The sequence below is a fragment of the Erpetoichthys calabaricus genome, chromosome 18, assembly GCF_900747795.2.
Source record: "Erpetoichthys calabaricus chromosome 18, fErpCal1.3, whole genome shotgun sequence".
In the NCBI taxonomy this organism is placed as follows: Eukaryota; Metazoa; Chordata; class Cladistia; order Polypteriformes; family Polypteridae; genus Erpetoichthys; species Erpetoichthys calabaricus.
Window position 1 is genome coordinate 31,623,015 of NC_041411.2, and position 20,535 is coordinate 31,643,549.

The 20,535-nt window shown below is 36.6% G+C and overlaps 1 protein-coding gene across 3 annotated transcripts in view; it reads left to right on the forward strand.

Annotated features, from left to right (window-relative positions):
• The window catches only part of dcp1a (decapping mRNA 1A), a 61,847-nt gene that overhangs the window by 21,982 nt on the left and 19,330 nt on the right, over positions 1-20,535 (forward strand). For 2 of the 3 annotated variants that reach the window (XM_028824345.2, XM_051921099.1), the window contains exons 5-6: positions 18,050-18,209; positions 19,904-20,017. In XM_028824345.2, coding sequence (XP_028680178.2) covers positions 18,050-18,209; positions 19,904-20,017 — 274 coding nt within the window. The remainder of the gene's footprint in view (positions 1-18,049; positions 18,210-19,903; positions 20,018-20,535) is intronic. The other variant, XM_051921100.1, reaches the window with a different exon arrangement.

The window sequence follows — 20,535 nt, forward strand, 5'->3', positions numbered from 1 at the left end:
GACAGTGATTAGCTATTCTTCCAGATGCCATGCACTCAGCTATTGTTCAGTGCACCTTAAAATACGCAGACAATTGGCATTGCTTTCAAAAGATACAGTTAGTAAAAAAGATACGATGTCCAGAACCAGATCATAACAATTGCTTATTACAACTGAGAGATGGTACACTCGCCAATACAGATGGACTTCAGCCACATATTATTACAATTCCTCAAGCCTTTATCTGCGACGACTTAGTTACAGAGAGATTTGGAACAGCAATCTCATTAGACCAAATGCCCCTTTTAACACAACGCACTATATTATGTCCAAAAAATATTAATGTGGAAAACATAAATACCCAAGTCATTCCATTACTTCCTGGAAAGACACAACTCTTTCTAAGCTCTGACAAACTTGACTCTGATCACAACAATAACCATCTTAAATGACCTTACAAGTTCTGAGCTGGAATTACCTTTTACACTTAAACGGCGTGTACAAACAAATTTTAAAATAAACCTTTACACTGTGCCACACACTTTATTGTTTGCTTTCTATTTGCATCATCTACACCGTCACACTATTCTATATCTCATTCATACATCAAGCTCTTTGTCATTCCCAACACCAGGGGTTGGCGAGCGAAGCGAGCAGGGGGCGGAGCCCCCTAGTTGTTAGCAGAAAGTGCAAATATCCTCCGCAATTTTTTATGGCTTTTTTCGTGGCAATACTATTCTGTAGAGAGAACAGGAAGCAACCACTGAGGGAAACGCGATTTGAGATGGTGAAAGTAGCCAATCTGAGATTGTTATTCATTTCTCCTTGCTGATGATTGACTGCTGCTTTGTGACGCGTCTCCAGGTGAGTGGGTTTACCACCGCGGTTTGGGATGATGAAAGTAGCCAATCCAAGAGCGTTATTCATTTCTCCTTGCTGATGATTGACTGCTGCTTTGTGACGCATCTCCAGCTGATTGTCCTTGTGTTTTCCATTTTGTTATTGTTTTGTTATTCTTAAATGCACACAATGTCGTTGAATCGCCCTGCACCTTCTAAGGCTTCTGGAACTGAGCCTAAGCGCCAGAAGAAGTTTAAAACACTCCAGGATAAGGTTGAACTACTGGATTTGCTCTGGGAACTAAAATGTTATGCTTCCGTAGCGCGCCACTATGGCATTAATGAAAGCACCGTATGTTACATAAAGAAGAACAAAGCAATGATCTGGAGTACCATATTTGTAAGTTTCTGTGATAGTGCCAAAAAGGTAACGACCGTAAGGAATAAAAATATCATCAGGATGGAATCTGCCTTGGCACTGTGGATCACCGACTGCAGGAAGAACATTCCCTTGGACGGTAACATCAGCTGTGAGAAAGCACGGAAATTGTACCAGTAGTTCACTACAGGAGACAATGTAGCAACTTCATATCACAATGTTCCTGAAACCTATAAAGAAAACCCAGCACGAAACCCAACCAGAAGAAGACCCGTACAAAGATATGACTCCTCCTGAAGTGACTGAAGAAGAGGCGCCACCCGAGGAGTTTTAAATCCTGTGCATCGTACTGCGCAGCTCTTCATCATATTTTAATTAAATGAAATTATTATGTGTTTACTCTACTTATAACAAAGAGAACTACAGCGCATACCAAAGAAAACGCGCTTACATGAATTACAGTGCGTATAGCGGTAACATCCGTGTTTTTACATTCTAGCTCCGCGGGAGACATAACAGTACAGTACTGTACAGTATACAGGTTTACCTTTACATTCTGTTTTTAGGTATTAAGGTAATTTTTTAGGTAATGTATTAAGCTGAGTTTGCAACGAAATTAAAGTGCTTTGGGGGCATACTTTATTTAGGGTTGAAACTATAAAAATAGGCATTTAAAAGGCATTTTTCAACCACATCCAGAAGTTGTGGTTTTTCACAATCGCGGGTGCTCTATGAACGTAACCCCCGTGAATTTTGGGGGTGTACTGTATACATATTATCAAAATTTACATGTGTTACAAATTTATTCACAGGTGGTGCAGTGGTAGTGCTGCTGCTTTGCAGTAAGGAGATTGTGGGTTCGCTTCCTTGGATCCTCCCTGTGTGGATAGTGCTTTCAGTAGTGATAGAAGCGCTATATAAATGTAAAGAATTATTATAGGGCGGAATCGTGGCTCTGAGGCTAAGGATCTGCGCTGGTATCCAGAAGGTTGCCGGTTCGAATCCCTGTCACTGCCAAAAGAGATCCTACTCTGCTGGGCCCTTGAGCAAGACCCTTAACCTTAACCCTCCGCTCTGACCCCAAGGGGTATGCGAAAACTAACAAATTCCTAATAAAAGAAATTGTGTAAGGCGAAATAAAGAAAGAAAAAAAAATTTCATATAACATTTATACACTGAACTGACCACTTTTGCAATCCAGGCAAGGTAAAAATAATAATTTAGTATTCTTTTAACAGCTGTCTTTCTTTATTGAGAAGAACATGTTACACTTAATAAGGTTTCTTTTGTATTTTGTACTAAATTCTAATTTATACACCATCCATCAGGCAAGTTGCAGTTCATACATGCTATCTTCTGAAAAATTTAGAAAGTATTGATTTTGTGAGTGCCTATTCAGTACTGTAGGAAACCTTGTACATTGTTTAATTTGTAAATCAAAAGTTGACCACATCCAGTCAATTACAATTTGCATGCAATTGTAGGCTTAAAGTGCATAAACTCAGCATAGACAGTTTTGCATAAAGAGAGCAAGTAAGATAAATTAGGTGGCAAATCCTTGTAGAGTGAGGTAGTCTTACCCTATTTCCATAAATCGTCTGTTTTATTCTTCACCCCACCTCCTACATTGTCCTCACTAAAAAATGCTATATATAACATTCAGAACCTGAATTGTTAAAGATTAATGTTGATTGTTCACAGCTTACCATGTGTAGTAAAAAGATTTGTACCCTTTTAAGCCTGAATGATTTAAAATTTTAGTAAGCTTTAAATTAACTCTTTAATAATGAATTTTTTTTCTGAAATGTTGGTCTGGCACTATTATATTGCTTATTGCTAAGTTCCTAGGAAATGTGTCTGCAATATTTCCACAACAAACCTCCCTCGTGATATCTGATGTCCTAAGCAAAATCTAATCAAAGCCAAGATTATTTTGTATTTATTATCTTCAATATAAAATTACCTACATTTATTGGTGTGGGGGATAAAATTAACTGAAGAACAACTGAAAAAAGTTACACACGATATGCACAACATATAATTTGTTACCTACTAATGACTTTTTGTCATTCTGCATTATAAACTAACTCAACTTATGTTGCTACATCCTCATCCAGGTTTTCAGCTAAATGATTGCTAATGTTAAGTCAGTTTTCCTCAATGGCTGTGAGTGTCCACAGTTTCATAAAAAGAACACTTGTTTAAATGTTATTATGCTGCTGTTTGCAGATGTAGAGTAGTGCTTTGTATGATTTCTCTGAGGCCATGTAATAATAACTGCTAAATCACTGGCTTACCTGAAAGTGCAGACAATTTACTTATCTATTAATTGTCTCTGTTCTACTGAAAAAAATAGATTTCCTCGACTAAGTGTATTGTGTACATGTAGTTTTTTTCATTTATGACCATACAGTTTTCCCCTCTTACTAGTTGTTGACTGAAGTGATTGCTGGGCTGTTTATCCTGGAACTTTGTTAATGAGTGTTGGACCTGGCAGTTTCTTGGAAAATTAATACTAGGGTGTTGTACCGTGTTAGTCGTTATGAATGTACTGAGAAGTCAAGCAAAATGACACCTTTCATTGGCTAACTTAAAAGATTACAATATGCAAGCTTTCGAGGCAACTCAGACCCCTTCATCAATCTTCTGTATCGTGGCTTTGATTAGATTTTGCTTAGGACATTAGATATCATGAGGGAGGTTTGTTATGTAAATATTGCAGACACATTTCCTAGGAACTTAGCAATAAGCAATACAACAGTGCCTGACCAACATTTCAGAAAAAAATTCATTATTAATGAGTTAATTTAATGCTTACTAAAATTTTAAATCATTCAGGCTTAAAGAGGTACAAATCTTTTTACTACGCATGGTAAGCTGTGAACAATCAACATTCTCATTGGAAAATAAGTAAAACAAGCTGCTTATATAAAATGGGCAATGATTTGGAAGAATTACTCATGATGCCTTAATACCTTTACAGTTCTGAAAGTTATGTCTCCCAAAAGACTTGGAAGTATTTTTCAAAATAGTAAAAACTCTTTAACGACAATCCAAAATTTATAATGAGGAACATAAAGTAGATTTCAACAACAAGTAAGTATATATGTTCATCAAGTATATACATTTTTGGGCAACCAAAAATGTTGATTAAAAAAGACCCAATACACAACTAGTATGACTGTGTCCATCCAAAAACCACATGTTTAACTTTTTTTTTTTTTTTTATTATTATTACAAGAAGCAATTTTGTATTATATGCAGAAGAAAAGGGCTGTGAACACAAAAATAAAAATGTTCTTATTGGGATAGAGCAAGGGAGTATAATATTTTAAGCATATTTATCACTATATAGTACTGTAGAAAGTTTTACTTTTTGTTACTAAAGTTTCTAACTTGTTATACTTGGAAAACCAATCATATTCTCCATATGTGATGCATAATTAGCTGCAGGCATCAATATAGTACATTTATCCGTATATCTTCATTATATTTTGAGCCATTCAGAAAATATGGATGGATTCTGTCTGATCAATTCCAGTTATTTCTCATTTGTGCTGTTTTTATCATAAGCTGCACAATATTGCATGAGTTCTTCACAAGTTTTCAACAGGATGAAGTGTAATGTGCTATCCTTATCTGAATACCTTGTTAAGGAGACTGAGTGATAAGGTGAGAATGTGGAACTGATATGTAAAGATAAATGAAGTAGAATCGCTGCATTTCCACAAAAAGCCCAGTAACCAAGCAGTTCTGTCCAGCAAAGTGGAGGTCTATCAATGAGACTGTTGTGATTGCATCTCATCTGTTGTCTTGCTTTCATACCAGTAGTGAAGTGGTGAGTATAGCTAAAGATTGTGCAGTTTTTAATTCTTTTTTTCGGAGGTTGAGTTCCTGGCAGAATACTTTCAATCTACAGCCCTCCTACCTTTAATGTGCAGCATGGACACACTCCTGGATATTAATTTCTTGCAATCATAGATAATTTGCATTGATCATTCCTCCACTCTTTCATGTGTAGTGGATTTTTAACACGGCATTTTATGTAAATGCTCGATCTAATCTTGTAATGTGTGTATGTCTGTCAAATCCAATCAACCGTTCTGACTTTTTTAAGGACTTGAAGAGTAGTGTTATCTGGTCCCGGTCATTTATTAGATTTTCCATCTACAGGTTCGAAATCACTAAGGACCAAGGTTATTATAGTTTTGCCTTTTTATATTAGTTTTTATTTGTATATTTTTTCTGACCTTACTTGGAAATTCAGTTTAGTTTTAGTTTTCCTTCATCATGTATTTTTAGTTTTAGTTTAGTTTTTATTTCACAAAGACATTTCTATTTTATTTTTATATATATTAGTTTCAGTTTTAGTTTTAGTAATTATGGCATGGAGCGCCTACGGAGTTAGTTTTGTGTCACAATCAGACAGAACTATACACTTAACAGATTTGGATATGAGTTTGTTGGTGGAAGCTTACTACACTGCCTGGTTTACTGTCTGGTTTTGTTTTTTGTCTGATAAAAACAAGTATAATTAAAACTAGATACTGAATATGAACAATTTTACACAATTGTATAATTTTTTAAATATTTTCATGAAAATCACAGAGGCTTAGGAAGAACAGGGCTCTTAGACTTGAATGAGTGTGCAGACCCCACCTAGCTGTATTGAGGGAAACAAAGAACAACAAGCATGTAGTGTGAGGTGATGAGTCTTGAATAGCCTGCCATAAGAACAGTAAATCCATAATGAGCCAGGCAAGATCAGGTAATAGGAATACGGACAGGCACAAAACAACAGAAAAAGCATCTGAGATTAAGAACAACATATACATTATCTAAACCTGTTTATCCAGAGCAGGATCACAGGAAACCTGGAGCCTACCACAGCAGGTTTGGATGTAAGGCAGGAAAACTCCCTGGTATGCAATATGTATGATAAGGCTGATGTTAAGAACAAAAAGAATATGATATTTCAACTATCTATTTTGAGAGAGAGAGAAAACATTGAAAAAAGGGAGACAAATATTTTAAAATATAATTCTGCTAATGGATTACTTTTACAATATCAGGTATTTTGAGTTGTGAATATGAACTACAAAAGATAAATTAATAAATATAGAATAAATACAAAAACCCATTAGTATGTTTAGTTTTTCATCACTTGTTAGACTTTCTACCTTTGTTTGTATTGCTTCGTTGTTAAACTGTGTTTTTAAAGCAAATATGCTTAATATGCTGATCTTGTATGATGACCTAGTCAGTCTCTCAATCAGCACCGTTTTATTTTCAAAAGCCAGGAGTGCTCTCCCCTCGACTTTCTTGTATACTCAGATATGGGGATGGATATTTGAGGAGTAAACCGCAAGAAAATGATTATATTTTTATACTATGTACATTAAGGAACCATCACCAACAAATCAAATTAATATATTGAACAATTGTTATAAAAGTAATGTTGAATAAATCGGACTCTGCAGCTGCATAAATAAAAAACAAATCGTATGTGTTCAGGTAAAGTACCACTTCCGGGTGATGGATTTGGCCCAAAAGTTAATACAGATCTACAATTGCGGTGTAACAACCACATGCCGAATTTCATCCATCTATCTGGCTGCGTTTTTGAGTTATTGTGTTTACACACACACACAGACACACACACACACAATTCCAAAAAACAGTATTTTTGGACTCTGGGAGGTCTATAACGTCAAGATTCATCAAAATATCGAGGTCAGATTTTTTCATGATTACTATACTTTCTCTATACTTCGTATATAAGAAAGTAAAAACGATTTCTCCTGTGCGAAGTGGCAGGTGAATTGCTGTCAACAAAAAGCAGTCACCTGAGAAATAAACTGAAACGTCACTCACTCGTGATTTTTCTGTCCATACGGTAAAGTTTTTGTTGACCAGCACATTCTGATTTCAGCTGTTTGAACTACATCTTGATATACAACAAGCGCAAAGAAAGGCGGCATGCAAATCGCTTTCTATTTCTCACGCTTTATGCACCCGCACTCAGCTGGCTCTGTCTCCGCGAATGCTGTGTGAACAGCCGCCCTCCGTCACCAGCCACCGTTCACTGGATGAATATATGCGGGGACGGCTCAAGGTGGATGACTTTCTGTTTTAGAGTTAAAACTTACAAGGGTTAAAGACTAACAGCAAGAATATTCATTCAAAAACTAAAAATATTTTAGTAAATTATTATTTTATTTCAGTTAGTCTTTCCAGCTACTTTAATAGTTTCGTTTAGTTTTAGTTTTTCATTTTGGTTTTGTTAATTATTTTATTTCAGTTTATGAAAATGTTTTTTTAATAATTTCAGTTTTGATTTTAGTTTTCATTAACTAAAATAACCTTGCTAAGGACCTTCTTAGAAGACCCTGTCACTTTTGGGAGGTTATTGACTTCTTCTTGAACAAACTTCAAAGTTTCAAAGCATTTGCTATTTTACTTCATATATGTTCTAGTTTGCCTTTATGGTACCTAACATTCCTCACCTCTTTGACTGTTCTTGTACTACTAAAATATATTGAAAGAATCTCTTTGGATCATCTTTCACCTTTTCTGCAAACCACTGCCTTTTATCGTGATGTCTTTTTTTTAACCGTTCTCATGCTCTCATATGCCTTACAGATACAACTGTAGTTATTTGTTTTACATGCCTTATTAGCTGTTTTAACTTCTTTTTACCTCCTTACTTTTCCACCACTGGGTTCTCTTTAAATTCTTTGTGCTTTTAAATTTTATGATTGATGCATGCATTGCATGTAGAACCCTTTTAAACATGCTCCACATTTCCTCAACTGTCTACATACTTAACAAAAATTGGGATAGGCTTTTATTTGGGCTTTTTCATATCTGCTCAAAATTTAACCTACTAAAATTAAACTTTTCGTTTTTTGAACATGCACTCTCCCAAAACACTGCAAAATGTATTATTATCATGATGACTATCTCAATTCACATCTTTCCCCTATATCCAATTCTGATTATTGCAGATTACTAAATCTAGTCAGGCTTTTCCCCATGTTGGTAATTTTAACATACTGTGTTAAACAGCATACACTGATTTTATATATATATATAATATATATATAATACACATATACATAGTGGGGCAAAAAAAGTATTTAGTCAGCCACCAATTATGCAAGTTCTCCCACTTAAAAAGATGAGAGAAGCCTGTAATTTTCATCATAGGTATATCTCAACTATGAGAGACCAAATGAGAAAAAAAATCCAGAAAATCACATTGTCTGATTTTTGAAGAATTTATTTGCAAATTATGGTGGAAAAAAAGTATTTGGTCAATAACAAAAGTCCATCTCAATACTTTGTTATATACCCTTTGTTGGCAATGACAGAGGTCAAACGTTTTCTGTAAGTCTTCACAAGGTTTTAACACACTGTTGCTGGTATTTTGGCCCATTCCTCCATGCAGATCTCCTCTAGAGCAGTGATGTTTTGGGGCTGTCGCTGGGCAACACGGACTTTCAACTCCCTCTAAAGATTTTCTATGGGGTTGAGATCTGGAGACTGGCTAGGTCACTCCAGGACCTTGAAATGCTTCTTACAAAGCCACTCCTTCGTTACCCGGGCGGTGTGTTTGGGATCATTGTCATGCTGAAAGACCCAGCCACGTTTCATCTTCAATGTCTTTGCTAATGGAAGGAAGTTTTCACTCAAAATCTGACGATACATGGTCCCATTCATTCTTTCCTTTACACGGATCAGTCGTCCTGGTCCCTTTGCAGAAAAACAGCCCCAAAGCATGATGTTTCCACCCCCATGCTTTACAGTAGGTATGGTGTTCTTTGGATGCAACTCAGCATTCTTTCTCCTCCAAACACGACGAGTAGAGTTTTTTCATCTGACCATATGACATTCTCCCAATCCTCTTCTGGATCATCCAAATGCTCTCTAGCAAACTTCAGACGGGCCTGCACATGTACTGGCTTAAGCAGGGGGACACGTCTGGCACTGCAGGATTTGAGTCCCTGGCGGCGTAGTGTGTTACTGATGGTAGCCTTTGTTACTTTGGTCCCAGCTCTCTGCAGGTCATTCACTAGGTCCCCCCGTGTGGTTCTGGGATTTTTGCTCACCGTTCTTGTGATAATTTTGACCCCACGGGGTGAGATCTTGCATGGAGCCCCAGATTGAGGGAGATTATCAGTGGTCATGTATGTCTTCCATTTTCTAATAATTGCTCCCACAGTTGATTTCTTCACACCAAGCTGCTTACCTATTGCAGATTCAGTCTTCCCAGCCTGGTGCAGGTCTACAATTTTGTTTCTGGTGTCCTTTGACAGCTCTTTGGTCTTGGCCATAGTGGAGTTTGGAGTGTGACTGTTTGAGGTTGTGGACAGGTGTCTTTTATATTGATAACGAGTTCAAACAGGTGCCATTAATACAGGAAACGAGTGGAGGACAGAGGAGCCTCTTACAGAAGAAGTTACAGGTCTGTGAGAGCCAGAAATCTTGCTTGTTTGTAGGTGACCAAATACTTATTTTCCACCATAATTTGCAAATAAATTCTTTAAAAATCAGACAATGTGATTTTCTGGATTTTTTTTCTCATTTTGTCTATCATAGTTGAGGTATACCTATGATGAAAATTACAGGCCTCTCTCATCTTTTTAAGTGGGAGAACTTGCACAATTGGTGGCTGACAAAATACTTTTTTTTGCCCCACTGTATGTATATGTGTGTATGTATGTTTTGTATGTATGTGTATGTGTATATATATATATATATATATATATATATATATATATATATATATATATATATATATATATATATATATAAACTCTTCCTCTTTGTACTCTGCTATTCGTAAAGCTAGCCCAGTGGAAATTTGACTAGTTAAAGTCGCATGTGATTATAATTTCTCCCTGTAAACTTGCCTTTTTATTATTACTAAAGATATAATTTAAAAAATATTGTAAGCATTAGGGAGCATGTGACACACTTTTAAAAGTGTGTTGAGTTAAAGGCCTCAATATTTAATGCTTCCTAGTAAAATCCATACATCTTCACTAAGCTGTGGCACACTGTCTAATTAAAGAAGACTTGCATTCAAATCCTAGTTTATCTAGAGACGCCCACACCTTTTTTTTTTTTTTTTTAACATATGTGAACATACTGTATGAAGATTTTTAATTTATGAATAAATGTAATACAAAAAAACACAATGACACATTTATATTTTGTAGCCCATTGTATAATTAAACATTAAAACAAATTTTACATGTGGAAAAGTATGTACACTCCCTACAGTTACTGCTCCCTCAAATACCTAAACATTAAAGTCATGTGCACCAGATCATTTGTAAAACAAAGATGCTGATGAGGAGGTAGAAAGGAGTTTAAGGTGGCCCAAAATTATGACTTTTTTTGTAGGCTTCAGGGATTCTAGTGTTAACAGTTACTCTTTTATAAAGCTAGTTAGTTTAAAAATTTTTGCTGTGAATTGATTTTTTATTATAATGGTTCAAAAAGATGTATTGACATATAAACTTAAATGCTATTTAAAATACATATGCGTGCTGATGTGAAAACCTGCAAACACAGACAGCTACATTGTTAGGCATGTGGCACACAGCCACACACTGGCTCTGACTTGCTAGCACAGGGGCTGAGCTTCTGGGAATGGAAGCAGACGGCCTTGGTCTCACAGGCACCTGCTTAAAAGAGAGAAAAACCCTAGCCTTTAATAATCAACTCTTAAAATCTTGTATCGCTCAAGCTAGCTAACACAATGCATTTTGCTTTAACTTGATTGCCTAAAATATTGATAAACCTTAATATTTAAATGTAAATGCCTTATCTAAAATGTATGTTTATACTCTAATATGAGAGCTTGCTTAATGTTCTTAAAAACTGAAGGCCAGAGAATGCATGTGGAAGCTTGTTTAATCTTCTGTTTAGTCTTCTGTCAGTTGGGAGCCTCAGCAGCCCTGTTCCAAAAACAAACATCTGCTTGCTTGCTTCCTCAGTTCCTTCAAAGAACACAATGTCCTTGACTCACAGAAATTCAAAACAAAATAAGTAAAAAGATGGGCAGGCCAGCGGCTCAGTGGCCCTTATGCTAAAATAAATGGTGACCTTTTAAGCTGCTTTAGGCTTAAGCTTTTAATAGCTAACAACACTATAACTAATAATAAGGCATATTGATCCTAAATCTAAATTCTCAATACTGCTAAGTTGTCTAGTCCTGGCCACCCCTGGTAGTTTTGCCCGTAAGCAGAACGGTAGATGCTGAAAGAACTCTTTAACAGTCACAGAGTTTCATCATGGGGCTTACAGGTATCTCTTGCCACTATTGTTGCCAAAGTGCATAAATCTACCATTAAGAGGAGGCTGCACAAATTAGGTCTACATGGGAGGTGTGCCAGGAGGAAATGTTTGCTGTTGTGAAAGAACCTGAGGGCAAGAGTAAAGTTTGCCCATGACCACCTATGCAAAGACCTGGGGCCTCATGTATAAACGGTGCGTACGCACAGAAATGTTGCGTACGAACCTTTCCACGCTCAAATCGCGATGTATAAAACCTAAACTTGGCGTAAAGCCACGCACATTTCCACGGTAACTCATTCCTTGGCGTACGCAATTTATCCGCCCGGTTTTGCAGACTGGCGGCACCCAGTGTCAAAGCAGTGCTACTGTTCCTGTGTGATCACTCTTTCTTTCTTAAATCCACATTCCTGGCGTGGCTTTATAAATACACTGAAATTAACTGCATATTGTTTATTAGTGTAATGCATCTGATTGTAATTAACCTGTAGCAATATAATGGTCCAGGGAATAGCCATAGTATTCCAAATACCAGAACTGCTTTAGCGTTGTTACTCTCACTGCATGTTCTTTCAGCTGCTCCCGTTAAGGGTTGCCACAGCAGATCATCTTTTTCCACATTACTCTCACTGCACCACTCAGAGTATTTATATTACTGTATCTGAGTGGGAAATCACAGCAGCAGCTGATTGGAAAGAGAATTATCGGTACACAGCATGAAGCAGATGCTGCCTGAGCCACAGCAAACGCTTTAGTCCCTGTACGGACTTCGCGGTTTAGAAACAGTTTCATCCCAAGAACTCTAAACACTAAATCAGTCCATCAACTGCTCCTTATATAATTGTTTACTTATAAGTACAATCACCTCACTGTAAACTTGCACTACAGTTATAATATTGCACAACCTGCGCCACTTTATAAAGCGCGTATTTACATGTGATGACGGTATTCATTTCTAAGACGAAATGCAGCAAAACATGTTGATTATATTATACAGATAAAACTTTAACTTCATTTAAATAATCTGTATTGTTAATAATTAAACATGTGAGGACACGGTGCCGCAGCGCTAGCTAGTTCAGTAATTGTTCCTGCCTTGCGCTGTATTATTGCTGGTGCTGACGCGACACTGGAAAGATAGACGGATATAATAATTAAACATGTACTGCTAAGATATTTCAATGTTCCTTAAAAGTTTTGAAGAATCGAAGTTCTAAGCTTACAGATGGCTTCACGTCTATTACATAGCTTATTGTGTGGCGATTGAGTTTTTGGAGAAAGAAAAGTAAGGACAGGAATTGGAGGTTAGTACGTTTGAAAGAGACAGTACTGCTGTGATAAATTATTTAACTGAAGGTTGCGCATGGCGCAGCAAGCCTCTTGCGTGAGACATGAACAAGCACTGCGCCACCGTGTTCCCATGTTTAATAACATGCTTTCATTCCTATCATCATGAAAAAGATATCACGTATACATCTCAGTATTTTAATTATTCAGAGAGCTGTAATATCAAGAATGTAATGGAGTATGTGTCCTGTCGGAGAAAGAGAAAGCCCGTTTAAAAAGCAGGTAGTGATTCATACACATAGAGCACATAGAAGATCAAATACAGAACAAAGCATTTAACATGCCACTTTAGTTACAATAGGATTTGAGAAACTAGTAAATTAAACGATTTTAAGATGAAGTTTAAGATGTTCTACTTTAATGGCAAAATAAACTACGTGATTAAAGTGGAAATTTCGAGATTAAAGTTGACATTTCGTGCTTTTTTCCCCACTGTGTGCCTTTTTTTTTGTCTGTACCCTAATAAGCTTTCATATGACACTCAGACGGTGGGCTACGACTCGCTTTTTCACGGCGACTTTGATATGTGATTTCTTTTTTATTTCGGGCACTGTGCGACTTTGTGAAGTTGAGCCTTCGAGTTTCTCCGACACACTGTCACTCGATCAGCTTTCTTTTGTTGATTATACCACTGTTTAAACCAACAAATAGTACGTTTTTCCTTTGCCTTGGTATTCGCTGAAATTCTTATATTTTCTCCCGTGCTTTTCCCATTGTCTTTTCACAGAAGGCTATTTATATTGATTTGCATATTCAAAGAGGCGTAATTCTGGGAGGAGTTGGGGCAGGACAGAAGGCGCGTGCACGTGCGTTACTTTTCACGCAAATCGGGATTTATGTAGTAGAAGAACGTGAAAGTATGCGTGCGCACAGATTCCTGCATCTGGATTTTTCTGTGCGTACGCACAATCCCGCTTTTGTGCTTACGCCATGTTATAGTGTGAGTTCTACGCACGGCGTTATACATGAGGCCCCTGGACTTCTGGGACAGTGTGCTCTAGATAGACAAGACAGAGAGAGTTATTTGGCCACAGTACCATAGGACATGTTTTGCAAAAACCAAGGGCAGTATTTGACCAGAAGAACCTGATACCAGCTATAAAGCATTGTATTTATAAAGCTTTGGTTTGGGACTGCTTTGTTGCATCAGAATGTGAACAGCTCACCATAATAGAGTCCACTATAAATTCTTCATTGTACCAGAGGATTCTTAAAGACTAACGCAAGAGATTCAAAAGATTGAAGCTAGATGGAGAATTCTGAAATGGCATAATCAGGGCCTGGATATGAATTCCATCGAGATACTAAGGGGTTATGGGTGAGGGGCTTGAAATTGGCAGAGTTCATGAGACACTACTCAAACATCACACAGCAGAAAGAATTATGCGTGAAGGAGTGGGAGACTGGTAGACTTGTTGGTAGTTATATAAAACACCTACATTAAGTTGTTTCTGCCAAAGGAGGAAGTATCAGCTACTAGAGACAAGGATGTACTTACTTTTTACTCAGATGGAAATGGCATTTTTGTTTGTTTTTCATTAAATAAATTTTAAAGTCAAATTTTCATTTTTTTCCTTCATTTGCATCATCTTTATCTAAAGAAAATGTTCAAGTGAAGATCAAATCTTGATATGTCCATATATGTTAACAAAAGGGAACAAAAAACTTTTCATTGTGTACAATTACTTTTTCGCATGATTGTATGTTAACTTCACCCCCATATATTTAACCTAAGTTTGTTTTTCCTATTTCGTAGTATTTTGAAGCTACACTGTATAAATACAGCTGAGTTTTTTTTCTTAATACTCCTAGCATATCAGTAAGCAGTTTGAATTTCTGTCTTTAATTTGAGTTTTTAACAGTGTATTGAAAACTTTTAAAATGATCTTGCATATTTGTGTTTATACTACTGCCGAACCTTTATGTGGCATTCTTAACCTGCCTAAAATCTCTGCTCCCTTTACTTAGTTTAAAGAATTCTCAACTAACCTACTTCTACACCTCTCCAATATATTAGTGCCCCTTCTGTTCAAACGTTATTCCTGACATTGGAACAGATCCCATGTGTTTCAGGAGTCCTATTGTTCCACAAGTGTATGCAAGGTACATTATGAATGGAACTACAGTGAATGTTAGTTGTTACTTTAAAATAAGATCTGTATCCAGAATTTAGGAAGACAAATGGGCACTCTGTTGAGAGGCATTTTGCCTTATGCTAGAAAGAATATATGAAATAAGTTCCTAAAAAGCGTAATAATTACAATAAATTTAGGAGCCTTCCAATTTTAAATACACAATATGTTGAAAAACATAAATGAGTGGGAATTGGCCAGATTTTTTGGGTTGACTGGGTTGTTCTCAAAACTTTATATCTTTTATGATTCCTTCCTCATTCCTCAATGAACCCTATCCCTGTTTTATAAAGAAAGTAACTATGGCATTTAGAACTTATTTACAATGATAAGTATGTATTCTGTCATGAGGTCAGTCCAGAATTTCTCCCTGCCTCTGTATTTCTGATAACTATTAGCATGGCAGTAGTTCAGTGCCATGCTAAGAGAGCTGAGAGTAATTTGACTAGATAGATTTGTCATTTGTGGAATGTTTTCAAAGCTGAATTACTGATAGTATTTCTTTACTACATTTTTCTGGTGACTGGTTAACCTTCATCATTTTCATACTTGAGTTTAGGTTAATGTTCTGCTGATTATACAATGTAAAATTGTAGATGACTCTAAATGATTGACATGTAGAGAGATTGCTATGATTGTCCCCCTCAGGCCATCACAAAAGAATGCTCAGCTCAACATGTTACTGGCTTCCTGCGAAGAAAGCAGCTTGAAAAATAAGGTGCTAAGAGCAAATCTTGTGAAATGTTTTGAATTTTGGATTTAGTGACTGGGCTTTATTTATTTATTGTTTTTCAAATATATCTAATAAACAGGACATGTGCTTCATGAAATATATGAGGGTAAGTGAAAAATTATCCACACTCTGGCTGTAGAATTTATTTTAATCAATTTTCAGAAAACACAAATACTTAATGTTTCGATATAATGTCCCTGCTTTTCAGTACACTTTATCCATCTGTCAACAAGCTTTCGTATTCCTTCATTAAAAAATGTTTTAGGCTGAGCTGTGAGCCATGAATGCACCACTGTCTTCACCTTTTCATCAGACGTAAATCTTCGTCCTCGTAGGGCTTCTTTCAGGGGACCAAACAGACGATAGTCCGAAGGGACAAGATCAGGACTATAGGGAGGATGCTGTAACACATCAAAACGAAGTTTTTGTAGAGTGTCAATGTGTTGGCAGTGGTTTGCGGACATGCCTTGTCATGCAAGAACACAGTGCCCTTGGATAACAGTCCTTTGCATTTTGTCCAAAGAGTATGCTTTAGCTCTTCAATGAGCATCTCCCTGTACCAAGCACTGTTGATTATTGAACCTTTTTCCTGGTAATATTCCATTATTGGGAATCCCAGAAAACTGTAAGCATCAATTTTCCAGCTGATGGTGGACTTTTGAACTTTTTCTTGGTCGGCGATTGAGGATGTTTCCATTCCATACTCTGCCGTTTACTCTGAGGCTGAGTGATAAATCCATTTCTTGTTGCCAGTAATTATTCTTTTTAAGAAACTTTTCGGTCCAAATTTTTTTTTGCAGATACCCAAACGGTTCTGTTTGCTCTTATGTGAATTGTTTCGGTAGCCATCTCGCAGAAACTTTTCGAGACCCAAGTCTGTTGTGCATTATTGCATAGGCTGAGCCATGGCTGATTTGCAAATGATTTGACATACCATCGACTGTCACTCGTCTATTCAACAGAATCATTTCATGTGCACGCTCAATGTTGTCATCAGATGTTCATGGGTGTCCGGCTCCTCCTTAATGGCTGACATTTGTGCGACCTTCCTTGAACTTCTCTATCCATTCATACACACGTCTTCATTACAAAACACTTTCTCCATACTGTACACAAAGTCTTCGATAAATATTGGCACCAGGCATACCCTCGGACCACAAAAAACGAATCACTACACGTTGCTCTTCTTTCATGCATATCACAAGTGGGGCAGCCATTTTTTCTCGTACTGCAGTTGAAAATGATCTGAAGTAACACGTTCACACCAGTACAGCAGTGACTGGGGAGACAGGACCTTGTACAGAAAGCATTGATAAGACAGTGCTGCCAACAGAAGTTTTAATATAACCGGAGTGCAAATAATTTTTGACTTAACCCTCGTAGCAGGCTGCACAACAGCATGGCTTATTACTCAACAAGGTGTGTAACTTAAAATATTAAATTAAGCCACCATGTGTTCAAGAGATGAAGATCTAACTAATCCATACTATTTAATTATTTTGAACAGGCAACTGGAGCTATACAGAAAATCAGAGCATGCAACATAAGTCACATGAGCTTCATGAGCTTTCAAATAACCTTTCATATGGATCCACAGCAAAGATTAAATTTTAATATATACGCCATTTGCATTACAGTTAACTTACAAAACTGGATATCAAGTTGGTTAGGTAATATACAAAACTCATTTTCAGGTTGTTTAATCAGCCGTTGGAAATTTTTCACATGAAGCATGTCATATTACACAACTAATATTGTAGAATATGTCAAATTAGACAACTATCTAACACCTTTCAGGCACAGATTCACATTTCCAAAGTACTGAGAGCTTTCCCGTTTTTCTGGTGGCCAACGATGTGCTGTATGACGGAGTTTGTACCTATGTAAAGGCTTTACAGGTACTGCAAATTCAGTTGCAATCTATGCCCTGTTCTTCCAACCCCCCTTTGTTTTCATTTTGTCATGATATCAGAGAGAAGCATCTTTCTTCTGTTTGTCAGGTCCAAAACACCAGACTCCCTTATTCTTTGAAGCTACATTATGAGCGTGAGCACTTGTTTGTTGTCAGCTCTCATAGACACAAAAACCAACACCTATGACTTAAGGCAAAAGAGTCTCTGGGTATGTCAAACTACATGAGTGGTAATCATGGGAGTGACCTACTACTGCCTCCATCTCTCTAACATTATGTAAGTGAAACAACTGAAAATCACTGGGAAAGTTATGTAATATAAAATGGCTTTAAGGTACCTAGTGAAATGTTATCTTTTTAAGCAGCATTACAAGAGGGGTTTCTTTGCACAGAAGACTAAACTGATTCCCTCCATTCACTAAGGGTCGTACAACAAGAGGCAGAAAGAGCACAGCAGAGCTCTCCTGGCAGGAACAGTCCCAGCAAAATTAATGGTTGTGCTGAAGATCGACCCGTTGACATTCTGGAGATGCTCAATAAAGCCAAGGATGAATATGAGAGGGCCAAGGACGACTGTGAAAGGGTGAGCAAATTGCTTTAAGGCATGGATCATGGATATACTGACCTTTTTGTTACAAAATATACTCCTAAAATGTATTGTACTTCCTATAGTTAGAAAATGTGTGTTTCTGTTTCTAAAGAGGTTTTAATATGTGTGTGCATGCCTTGTAATGGGCTGGCACCTACTGTGTGTCCAATGCTGCTGGTCTTTGTGAACTCAAATTAGATTTATCATTTATCATTATGAATTTATCAGATTACATTTAAATTACATTGTGCACTAATGTGTAAGTGAAGAATATCTGTCAATTTGAACAGGAAAAGTGAGCAATGTTGGCTATCCTACTAAATATCACAAATCTGGCTTTTTATGTGCGTAATCAATCACAAGATTATAACATTGCTTCTTACTGTGTCTTTAAGGTCGTCCATTATGATAGGGCGGTTTAATTTTTGTAGGTATACAGAGAAGGTGTAACAGTACTGTAGATTAGTTCTTGAACACAGAAACCATTTCAAGGCACCATGTGTGCTACTTTGGTTTTCTTTTTCTTAGGAGGTCCACAATTTCTGGTTTTCATTTTATTTTATCTATTTATATATTCTTCCTACAAGGACATAATAGAAAACCTGAATTATTATTGCATTCAGGCTTCTAAAAGTAAATATTTCCTAAATACAGGCAGCTGTTACCTATTTTATTTAACACTTTTTATTTACACTCGGTGCATGCTTCACTTTCCCATCCCGTTCTGGCCAGATGGATCTCGGAGTAATCTCCAAGTACTCGCTGCTAGTGTATGATTGGCTGAGGATGCAGCTGACAGATCTGTGATGAGAAGGGATTTGGGAAGTTGAGTGACTTAATCCTGGATTAAAGATCCAGTGCTGCAATGTAGCAGGTCCAGATGTGAGACTGTCTGACCCTTTGAATTAGGTTTTTCTTTTTTTCTTCCGAACTCCCATCACCCACCACAGTGACATATTTATAGTTTCCCTTGAAATGCATTTACTGTCATTTGTCAGCTTGTTCTTTTATTATTCTATTCTTTAAAACAGGAGTTGCAGTGGATTTTATGAAGTCTGGTTGATTTTATATTCACTGTTATTTGGCCTTTTTGGTGTATGTTTGTCAGGCTGGAATTTATAAGGAAATTACCAGTTCCAGAAGCATAATCCTCTTTATTTACTGTTTGATGTACTCAAGTTTTGGTTCACATGTCAAGGTTTATTTTATAACACTATGTTGGTTGTACACCATTTATTTGAAGCAATACTGTTGTTATGTAATGCAACAAGTCTTGCTTCAGAAGTAATTTTGAATTGCATTTTTTTGTTAACTTATTGTTTTGACAAATTTATCTTTCCTGTGCAGGTAGATGTTACTAGTATTTGTTTATTAGTTGAATTGCATTACCTTATACTTACATTAATACATTTCAAACCTGAAGCTAGAGTTAGTGATGAAAAACATGACTGGTTACTAAATGTTACAGAATTATTATTAGATAATTCCCATCCGTACTTCTTACAGTTGGAACATAATTCCCTGTAATGATAATTTGTACATAGATAGCAGTTCAGTGAATTATCAGCTTTTCAGCGGATAAGTTAGAAATGGTTGTCATTAGCAGAGAACAGAGCCCCAAACAAAAACATTACTTCCTCAATGGTAAGACGCACAGTAATAAGTAACACGTTGTTTTGGATTTTTAGATTGGTGATTTTGACCTTTCATCAAGCTCAGAATTGCACCGTAGTCGTGTCCTCAATAAATCCATCTCTGGAGAAGCCATTGAAAATGTACCATCTTCACAACTGCAAGAAAAGGTACAGCCTCATTAGTGCATCTGTCATTTAAATTCTTGGACAGTCAGTATTTTGTTGATTTACCTTTTGGTTATATTGCTATTGGTTTTACTTCACCTTTTTTACTTCAGAGATAAAATATGCTTATTTTCCAGTGAAGCTACTTCCAGTGAGTTGAATATCAGTTTTTGTAGGCCTCCTAAAGTTTTAATTTTATTGTGTATGTTGCTTTTCACGGCACTAAAATATTTTTTTAAACTAGAGGTTTATTCATGTGTAAAATATGCAGATTTAAAGACTTTCCAAGTGCCACAAAGAGAATAAGTGAGGAATTTGAATTTTCAGCTTGTCCAATTTAAATTATTAGCCATTAGGTCAAACTGTTAGTAGTTAAATTTATCAGCAGTTTTTTATTCAGACAACATAAACACTAACTCTGTCCTGCATCATTTCTTCTTTCTTGTCGCTTGAACATATTGTTCTAAAAAATTCTCTCTTTCATAAATTGAGACTATGCTAAAAATGTCGTCCTCGCTGTA